Source organism: Cydia amplana, chromosome 20 (assembly GCF_948474715.1).
Source record: "Cydia amplana chromosome 20, ilCydAmpl1.1, whole genome shotgun sequence".
In the NCBI taxonomy this organism is placed as follows: Eukaryota; Metazoa; Arthropoda; class Insecta; order Lepidoptera; family Tortricidae; genus Cydia; species Cydia amplana.
The window spans coordinates 2,099,417-2,110,822 of record NC_086088.1 but is presented as its reverse complement, the minus strand read 5'-3'; the positions used below and the strand labels follow the sequence as shown (position 1 = coordinate 2,110,822).

At 38.2% G+C, this 11,406-nt stretch overlaps 1 protein-coding gene across 1 annotated transcript; it reads right to left on the bottom strand.

The window, feature by feature from the left end:
• Window positions 1-8,122: 8,122 nt before the first annotated feature.
• On the bottom strand, window positions 8,123-9,538 carry LOC134657694 (octopamine receptor beta-3R-like). The gene is made up of 2 exons (XM_063513257.1): window positions 9,523-9,538; window positions 8,123-9,375 (listed from the first exon to the last, which is right to left on the bottom strand). Exons 1-2 carry the CDS (start codon window positions 9,536-9,538, stop codon window positions 8,123-8,125), a joined length of 1,269 nt encoding a protein of 422 aa, XP_063369327.1.
• Between the last annotated feature and the right edge of the window lie 1,868 nt (window positions 9,539-11,406).

The following is an 11,406-nucleotide window of genomic DNA, read 5'->3' as shown; positions in this document are numbered from 1 at the left end:
TAAGTGACCTTGACATTAAAACAATAGATTTAAATTCCTACGCACGGATTCGTGTCTAAGCATACGAGGGGTTAAGAAATATGGGGTGATTTATTTTAGTATCCAAATGGATGATGATCAAATACAGATACAGTTGAAACAATAGATAATAAAGGCGTATGACTAATGTGTTAGTTCTGAAAATCTGTATATCTGTATTTTAGCATCCTTCATTAAAAGGATTTAATAATAAATTATACGGTTTTGTTCTAGAGGCCTATTCAGAGCTTAAAAATCCGAACTTTATTTGTTATTTATTTATATTATACAAACTTGCTCCTAGTGCATCTCGCTTGCTCTGGTGCAAATTGTGTTAGAATTATATGATTAACAAATCAATTCATACTTGAGAATTTACATAGAATTCCTCTTCATTATTAAAAAAACTCACAAAATATGTAGCAAAGTCGCTGCATGATGGATTAATCATAATATATCTTCCTCGCGTTGTCCTGGCATTTTTGCCACGGCTCATTGGAGCCTGGGGTTCGCTTGGCAACTAATATCAGTAATTGGCGTGGGCACTAGTTTTTACGAAAGCGACTGCCATCTGACCTTCCAACCCAGAGGGTAAACTAGGCCCGTATTGGGATTAGTCCGGTTTCCTCACGATGTTTTCCTTCACTGAAAAGCGACTGGTAAATATCAAATGATATTTCGTACATAAGTTCCGAAAAACTTATTGGTACTAGCCGGGGATCGAACCCGCGACCTCAGGATTGCAAGTCGCACGCTCTTACCGCTAGGCCACCAGCGCTTTTTGATGGATTAATATTACCTAATAATTAGACCTAATACAGCAATAATTATGAATACGAGCGACGCGCTGGTGGCCTAGCGGTAAGAGCGTGCGACCTTAAATCCGGAGGTCGCGGGTTCAAGTTCACCAATGAGTTTTTCGAAATTTAATATCATTTGATATTTACCAGTCGCTTTTCGGTGAAGGAACACATCGTGAGGAAAGCGGACCAATTCCAATAAGGCAATAGATGCCCCTTCTGTGTTGGAAGGTCAGATGGCAGTCGCTTTCGTATAAACTAGTGCCTACGCCAATTCTCGGGATTAGTTGCCAAGCGGACCCCAGGCTCCCAGGAGACGTGGAAAAATGCCGGGACAACGTGAGGAAGATGATGATGGAAGCAGTAATATGAATTAAATTGATCATTTATTTTCTATCGAAATAGTTGTTTGTGATCTTTTAATTCAACTGTGCTGAAATTGCCATCCAAACTACACCTTGACGCCACTGCAGTCGCTACCCGAATTTACTTAAGGGTACCATCGCCCACATTGTTAAATGACAGTTCATAAACCTTATTACAAAAGGCATAAGGTCCACCGATGGACAGTGAAGAATGTTGCTGTTTGTACGACGAGTAAACGCCTTGTAAGCACGGATTTAGAGTTAATAAACTGGATCGAGTACATTGACCAAAAAATGTGTCCACATGAGAAGTCAAACTAGAGCCCTGCATCTCGTTCTAATTAGGGTGACCATAAGACATCTGTATGTGGGATATTAGGATAACATGGAATATATCAGTAGGGTGTGTCATTTTGTAAATAAAGTGAAATTTTAAGTAGTCAGGTTTTTTTTTCATTTGTAGTCGGCCTCTTTCGCACTCACTCATGGTATGTTCATAAAGGTACGAGGGGCGTTCAAAATATTCTCGGTATTGATATCTTACGACCTCTTCTAAAATTTCTTTCGTTACTGGCCGCTAAGGTTTATTCATTGACATTAAAAAAAAGTATAATTCGAACCGAGATGGTCTTTTGTTTTTCTGCAATTGCTGAACAAACATGAACATCATGTGCGAATTGACAATGTTAACTAAATTAGAACATCGATGCGTGATAAAATTCTTGACAAAACAGGGTAAAAATCAAAAAACCATAAAAGAGGAAATGGATTGTGTTTACCGTGAGTCTGCTCCTTCTTTATCTACCATTCAAAAGTGGTCAAGCGAGTTTAAACGCGGAAGGGAGAGTATTGAAGATGACCCTAGACCTGGCCGGCCTGTAGTAGCTACTTCACAAGAAAATATTGATAAAGTGGAAAAACTTATATTGGAAGATGGTCGAGTGAAGGTAAAATCTATAGCACAAGTAACCAATCTCTCTATTGGTACCGTACATGATATTATACATGACCATCTTAATATGTCAAAAGTAAGTGCAAGATGGGTTCCGCGAATGCTGACTCGGCTTCAAAAAGACATGCGTGTAGCTTGTTGTTCCGATTTTATTGACCTGTGCGGTGAAAATCCTGATGAGGTGCTGCAAAGAATAGTTACTGGAGATGAAACCTGGGTTCATCATTATGACCCACAGAGTAAACAAGAGTCCATGCAGTGGCACATTAAGGGTTCAGCTCATCCCAAGAAGTTCAAGGTCATCCCTTCAGCTGGCAAGGTCATGGCCACGATATTTTGGGATTGTGAAGGAGTATTACTAATCGATTATAAAGAAAAAGGTGTAAATATCACAGGACAGTACTACGCTAACATTCTACGTCAATTAAAGGATGTAATTAAAGAAAAGAGGCGAGGAAAGTTAACCAAAGGTATTCTGCTTCTGCATGACAACGCCCCCGTCCATACTGCTCATATTGCCAAGGCAGCTATTGTTGAATGTGGGTTTAAAACTGTTACTCACCCACCGTATAGTCCGGACTTAGCCCTCAGCGACTTCTTATTGCTCCCCAATCTTAAAAAGGATCTGCGTGGAAATAAATTTTCTGACGATGAAGCATTGAAGGCGGCAGTGCAGGAGCATTTTTACACGAAAGATAAAAAATATTTTTACGAGGGATTAAAAAAAATAATTGATCGATCTTTTAAGTGTATGAACATAGGGGGGGAGTATATTGAAAAATAAAAATATCAAACTTTTCGTACTTGTTTGTTTTCATTCTCATACCGAGAATATTTTGAACACCCCTCGTAGGCTTCCCTTTTGTCCACTTCAGCTTTTTTTAAGTGTAAGCGTCATTAAAGATCTGTTTAGCAAATATGACGTTTTTTAAAAGTTGGTGCCTTTTTTCTATTGACGGAAATGTGTCCTACCTATAAAGAATCGATTGCATATATATAAACCACTGACCATCCAGCCTCTAGACATAGCATAGTCGCGCTACCCCCTCTGCCACACATACGGTAGCGTTACTCCATCTTCGAGTCACGCCTACACCGCTTACTTCAGTCGGCGGACCGGGCTCGGTCTAGAAACTTCGGTAGCTCGAAGAAGTTTTTGCTATCAAAAATGCATTATTGTTGTGTCAAATTGTGTGGCAAGAACACTAAAAACTCTGTTGTACAAAAAAATGGCATTACATTTCACAGGTAAGCCGATTTTTTAGAGATTTGGATAAAAGAATATTTTAATTTAAGCGTCTCATCAAATTTGACAGCGCTTGAAACTCGATGACGTCTTTTAAGAAAGTCTCTTTCTATCGCGCTGCATCCGTATACATCCTTTCCTGTCTTTTATTACGTGACATTCCTAAGCCCAAACTAGTGATGTCCATATCCATAGAATGTGATTGTTTACTATTGACAAAGTAATTCAATTCAAATCGCATAGGTATTTGCGAAAAATTCACTATTATATATAAAACAAATAAATAATATGAGAATTACACTTACGGTCAGGTACCAATTTTCCCTTGAACATAAACGATATTGTCAATTCAGCACTACATAGGTACTCGTATTACTTTTAGCGATTATAAAAACATTGCAAATTTAAATTAATCACAAGACCAATTTTATACAAAAACACACGGTTGCAATTTAAAATGCATTATTTTGATTCCATTTTTGTTGAGAATAGTGGGCGTCGGTTTAACTTTTTAATTTTTGGTTTTTTTCTGTGTACGACTGCCAACATGGCAATGCTACTTGAACATTCGGCCAAATAATTTAAACTTCATTTAGTTAGATTGTGTTAAATAACATTTCATTTACATAATAACAAATAAATATTTGATTTAAACCATACTAAACTCTTAATAGAATTATACAGGGTGTTTTTAATGGGTGGGTATAGTAGGATACCGCGAATACAGGGTGGATTTTCTTTTTGGCTCAGTGAGGGCAGCTACCAGATCCCGTACTGCTACGAGAAAACGGTCTTAAGAGACCTTCCCTCGATTTCAAATTAATGAAGATTGGCATTTACAGATTTTGGAAAAAACATACAGGATACGAGAAAAAGGTCATTTTTGACAAACTTTTTTTTTATGCCAATCGATCCCATTCCTATTGAGGATCAAAAGCTTGTATAGAAGCAAAAAAAATTTCCAGCTAGAAAAGCCACAAATCGAGGAAAACTTTTCCCATAATATTTGGCCAATCAGTCCTGTCCTGTTACATTTAAGAACCATAATACTGTATGAAGACATTGCTGTACGAATGATGGGCGAGGTAGAAAATTGTGAATAAAATTTCACATTTTCTCCATAGTAAATGTATGGAAAAAGTTTTTATTAATTTGTGGCTTTTTAGTACATTACCGTAAGTCGACCCCTAGGAAACTATTGATACTGGATAGGAATGGAATCGATTGGCATACAAAAGTAGCATGTGAAAAATAAAAGTTTTCATTTTCATTCAAATATTATAGGAAAAGTTTTCCTCGATTTGTGGCTTTTCTAGCCGGAATTTTTTTTTGCTTCCATACAAGCTTTTGATCCTCAATAGGAATGGGATCTAATTTGAAATCGAGGGAAGGTCTCCTAAGACCGTTTTCTCGTAGCAGTACGGGATCTGGTAGCTGCCCTCACTGAGCCAAAAAGAAAATCCACCCTGTATATAAAGCCGCAACCCGACTGATTAATTGACATAATTGCTCTCCCAGAAGGGGGTTCCTGGGGTATTTGACTTTGATACGGTCGTATAGAGGGGGTGGTTTGGTGACTTCCAGAAAAATCCGACTTTTGGTCTACCGGATTATCCGACTTTTGGTCACTAAACGGTGACAGATACGTGGGAGATGCTCGACCAAATGTCATAGAGGGACGCTGACAGTTTCTGAAGCCGCCATTATTTTTTCAAAATGGCGGATTCAAAATGGCGATCATTTTTCAAAATGCTCCCAGCGCGCTAAAATTTTGGTCACGAAAACTCGGGGTCACCTAGCTGTATTCCTATGGATTTTTTTTTAATAAAACCAATATGGCGGTAAAAATGGCCACTTATTTTTATGAAAAGCTTCAAAGGTGAGAGATAGGTGGGGGGTGCTCGACCAAATGCCATAGAGGGCCCGAGACAACACAAATTGCATTTAAAAAGTTTCAAAATGTACTAACTAACATAAGAACACCTTGTAATACCATGGTTGCAATAAAGAATTATGATTATGATATGATTTTTTTTTCAAGTTGGTCTGAGCGCGTTGAGATTTGGCATGCGGCGAGCTTGGGGGCCCAAGATTAGTATGTGAATTATTTTTTATTAACACTCAAAATGGCGGCGGACACGGGCAAAGGAAAATTTCCAAGTAGGTTAAGCGAACCCGAAGGGCGAATATCAGGCTGGGAGGCCGAAGGCTGACCCGCCGAAGGCCCGAAGCCTTCACCCCGACTTCCAGGCGTGTCCAATTCCAAACTTCCAATTACCCTCAGTAATTTAAAGCGAGGCCGAAGGGCGAGCTGCGTGAATGAAGTGCTTCCAAGCAGGGATGTTGCGAATATCCGCATCCGCATCTCGTCTCGTCTCGCGCTTCTCTAAATCCCATAAGACGCCTTTTTACCAATGGTTTATTTTTAAATTAATTATATAAAGCAGATACACCTGCTAACGAAACCACAACGTTATGGGTTAATGTTTTCGAACGAACGAATCAACATAGCATTCAAAACATGCTTGCATGTTATTACGTTATTGACCGTGATTGACAATGTTATTATTCAACGTGTCACATCACTAGCGCCCGGCAGATATTTCTGTCTGACGCCCACGTGTGTTTGAACGGACCAATCACGGCACGGGACTCGCTCACCTCGTCCCCCGCACCCCTGTATTTTTGGCAGCATCGGTTTCATGAAAGAATTGGCATAAGTTGAGTCTAGAGGCTGGATGGTCAGTGATATAAACAGTTTGACACACCTTTTCCGTAACAAAATATTATGTATAAATGAGAGTCTGTAATGTTTAAGGAGTTAAGCACATTGGTTTTAAATTTTGGCAATTGAAGGGATGTCCTTCAGTTATTCTATAACAAATCTTAAATTCAACATGCCGAAATAAAGACATACCTATTAAGTTAAACATACTTTTACATTACCTACGTTAATAATAAGAATTCTGTGAGACCGATTCACAACGTGCCGACATCATAGTCACCCTAATGAGTTTGACAATGTTGTCTTGTATTTTTATAGTAAAATGTAATAATTGTGGCTTTCTTGTGAAACAATATTCCACAATTAGCAATTATTTTCACTCCAACAACCTTTAATACAACATTTCTTCACAATTTTTAAGAAATTTCGCATTCACGTGTTTTGAACAAATGTCATCAAGTTGGGGATACCAATTAATATTTAAAGTTACTACAAATTCTACCATACTAAAATTTAGGTTTTTTTTTGTTGTGTATGTGCTTGGTTTAATCAGTTAATAATATTGGCATCATAATTATTTACAAATTACTTAAAAGATATCAGACTGTAATCTGAATATAGCACTAAAATTGTATAAGAAGGTAATTAAATTCAGTAGTTTATTGATATAATTTCTACCACAATGGTATCTTTTTAACATTGGCAATATGTGCGAGTGAGACACAGGGCTCGGGTTTTTCTATCTCAAGTGGACCGTTTTCTCTAGTATGGTACGAACAACTTTCTGTCTCGGTGATAAGGTTCAAATTAGTATGGCAAAAAAAGTGACAACACGCTCCAGTTTAAAAAATATAACTTCATGCTTGTAAGCAATGATTTATAACTCAAGATAGGTTATAGGCGTTCCAAAATTGAAGCACTTACCTTGTGACAAATTGGACAAGTTGCCTTTAGTCGCGGCTGGACAAGCGAGAAATGTGCACGTGCACGAGCTCCTGCACACCGAAAGAGAAAGAGACGACCTTATGTTTACAACGAGTGTGACAAAGATGGATGGAATGAGAAAATTAATCAAAAATAACAGATTTCTTCGTAGGCACAAAAATAAATATGGAAGAGGTTTTTGTTGTGCTCCTCAAGTATGAGTATAACCTATCTAGGTTATATAATATCATTGCTTGTAAGCAATCACAAATGTCTCCCAACGTTTTCGCCCTCAGGTCTATAACCGCGAAAATCGAAGTTCGCACATTGCGGGCATCTTTCTCTGTCACTCTAATTACGCCTTCATTGGAGTAAAAGAAAAAGATCCCCGCAATTTGCGAATTCCGGTTTTCGCGGTAGCCCCTCAGGCAACCATGTCATGTATTTGTCTAAAGGATCAGTGTAAAAGTTACTTCCAATATTGGGAAGATATTTGAATTCTGTCGGAAACCTGCCTGGCTGTGAAATTAGATCGACTTTGCTTGACGTTTATTGCCTCTAAAGCATTCCTGGGCTGCAATTGCATATTCTCTTTAGGGTAAAAGCCGGAACAATTTTGTATGCGGGAGTATTTCACTAATATCTCAGGCAAGCGATTTATGCAAAATGATTTAGAGGAAGATCTTTAAGAGCCTCAGGTAAAGCGATTTATGCAAAATTGTATCGAGGAAAGTTATGTGTATAGGGGTTAAAATTGTATCGTCTATCGTTATGCGTCACTTTCGCACTTTCATCGCGCAACCGTCATTGATGGTCCTTAGACATGCAATGCCGAGTTCGAGGATCCTATTGATGTGGACATTTTTAAATATCTTTAAGGTAAAACTGGTTCAAATCTTGTCTGTGTATGGTAAGGATCCTGGCTGAATTTATAGACAACTTTTTGCATTTTTTCGAGAAATGTCTTTTGCTGAACAAGCGAGGTTTGAACAACACACACTTATGAAAGGTTAAGCTCTTAGTATGCTTACTGGAAGCTGTAGAGAAATCTGCTCCTCCTTTCCTCTTTTTCTCAAGTTTACACACCTAAACCTAAGAGGTCAGATCACCAGTTCGTGATCTGACCTGATCAGACAGCTTTCTGTGGTAAATGAAAATGAATAAGTTAAAAAAATTACCTTGTGAATTGAGCTCCGTAGCAGCCTTGGCAAGCTCCTTCGACGCAACAGCCGAAGAACAGCTCGGTCTCCACCCTGCAGGAGGCTGTCCACTCGACGACCTCTTGTTAGACCCTCCAGAACAGTACCCCGAGCTCGCCGTGTCACAGCTCACGTTAAAAGACTTCCTCGGACTTGCTTCTTTACTCGTACACACATCTCCGACAGTCATCACTGCTTCCCCAAACTCTGTCTCTTCAGGACATTCAGTAAACGTACTGTAGTTTGGACTGATGTCTGACGGACGTCTGTCTGGATGCAAGTAGTGCGAATGATGCGCTGCATGCGACGTATGCCTTAAATGGACTGAATTTAGAAGTATATTTGACGACGTGCGCGTCAGCGCTTCTCTTTGTCTTATCGCTTCTCGAAAGATCCTACAGTACATTGATATCATTACTAAACTTGGTATCCAGAAAGATATGCTTGAGGATACCATAGCATATATCATGTTTGCTTTAAAAATGCACACGTCAGGGTTCGCTCTTCTATACTGACGATCTTGTTCCGTCGTATACCAGCCCATGAAAATTGGGACGAAGCTTATCAATGCTGGCCATACCCAGACATTAGCGAGCATAAAACATACTGTTCTATGTGTCATCGTGACTGGATACTCCAAAGGTCTCACTATAGCGTAATAGCGATCTACTGATATGCAGCATAAATGCAATATGGAAGCGGTTGAGAAGTAAACGTCAAACGAGTTAAACATATCACAGACTAAAGGTCCGAACAGCCAAACACCGGTGAGCTCAGCGCTGGCGTTGAACGTCATCGCGCACAGCGCAACCAGCATGTCAGCGACGGCCAAACTGACGACGTAGTAGTTGGTGAGGACGCGGAGCTTGCGATGTCGATGGACTGATATGATGACGAGGGCGTTGCCGAAGAGGGCGCCAAGGATGATGGTGCTGAAGATGACGGCCTTGATGATGAGGATAAGAGTGAGGTGCCAGTGGTGGTCGGGCGCGGCGGGCGGAGCCAGCGTCGAGTGCAACTCGTGGAGAAACGCTGGCTCGGTGCCGCGCCCGCGCAGTTCTACCTCGCTGCGGAGCGCGCCATCTGTGGACGAAAACGTAAATATAAGACCTTGCTCCACTGTGTATAGCGCCAATCTCCATGTTTCTAATTTTCAGACTATTTATTTTTTGCAAGTTTGCTGATGGGGCACGATATCTTACAGTTCGATAGAAAAAAAAAATAACAAGATTTACTACAACCAATTTTATTGATAAACCTTGTTGCACTTCATTACCCTTTTTTCTACATTACCCTTATATTTGACCATGGTCTAATAAAACATGGTCTTCTCTTCTCAGAGTGTCACTTGCCTACGTCACAATAACATTGCCACTTTATTTCAACATAACATGTTACATGGGTACATTATATCTATGGTTAATAAGTTAATTTATTTCTTTATAATTTAATAATTTTCATTTATATGTATTTTATCTTAAATTTTACAATAACACGTCATTTTTAATTATTCGTTAGCAATATCTTCCGATTCACGAAAGAAATTTCAGACGTTCGGGTAATTCTCTTTACACTACTGGCAACACAGGATAGCGCTGTCACATTTGACAATCCGCCATTTTGTCCCTGACCGTCATCCTTGTCGAACGCGTGTTAATTGTTATTTCCTTCTCGCTCAGTGTCAGCAGTCGCAGTGTTTTCCAAACTTTTCACGTCGTAAGCTTGGTAATTAATGTTTTGTTACGAAAATGGTTGGCTGCTCTATTCGGAACTGTAAGAGTAGGAGTGAAAAGTGCAGTACATATTTGTTTTATTTTACTATGTTTTTACATGAATAACTTAAATTTAATGCCGTTAAAATAATTTTCACCGTTGGTTAAAATTCTCCCACATTTTAAAGTTTGAGAACCTGTAAACAGCATGATGACGTAGGCAAGTGACAGTTAGGTCATTCGCGAATCTCGGAAGAGAGTACCAGGCGGAGTATATTATTATACCATGTATTTGACTACCTTCCTACTTACCAGGTACAGTAGGTACCAACTTTATCTTCTAGCTTATTAGTTTTTAAGTTTCGATATAAGTAGACTTACACAATATGGATTTTAAAATCTGAAATAAACAATGTTTATTTTATTTTTATTTATTAGCTTGTGCGTGCATACATATTTCTTGATAAATTAATTGTTATATAGTTTTAATTTCGATATTTTCGGGTGTTTATGGAATAAGAAGTAAAACAGTGGAAATCATAAACGAAATAATAATATCGACATTGTACCAATACCAATCAGGTATTCCATTATATCAATTCAGCTCCAATTAATTTTAACCATATTTAATCAAAATTTCTAATAACATTTTAATAAATTTCACCTTCCACGAATTGCAATAATCGTAATCAAGGATAAATCCGGCCTCGATATAAATTATAATTAAAACTCAATGAATTGCGTCACAGTTCACAGGAATCGTTAATTAACGGAAGTTGGCAGGCATGTTAAACAAAAGAACGCACCGGAAGACGGAATACCGATATTAAAACGTTCGCGAGTTCTTAATATCGGTATGCTGTCCTACTTATACGTATCATGTAAAAACATGAATAACTTAAATTTAATGCCGTTAAAATAATTTTCACCGTTGGTTAAAATTCTCCCACATTTTAAAGTTTGAGAACCTGTAAACAGCATGATGACGTAGGCAAGTGACAGTTAGGTCATTCGCGAATCTCGGAAGAGAGTACCAGGCGGAGTATATTATTATACCATGTATTTGACTACCTTCCTACTTACCAGGTACAGTAGGTACCAACTTTATCTTCTAGCTTATTAGTTTTTAAGTTTCGATATAAGTAGACTTACACAATATGGATTTTAAAATCTGAAATAAACAATGTTTATTTTATTTTTATTTATTAGCTTGTGCGTGCATACATATTTCTTGATAAATTAATTGTTATATAGTTTTAATTTCGATATTTTCGGGTGTTTATGGAATAAGAAGTAAAACAGTGGAAATCATAAACGAAATAATAATATCGACATTGTACCAATACCAATCAGGTATTCCATTATATCAATTCAGCTCCAATTAATTTTAACCATATTTAATCAAAATTTCTAATAACATTTTAATAAATTTCACCTTCCACGAATTGCAATAATCGTAATCAAG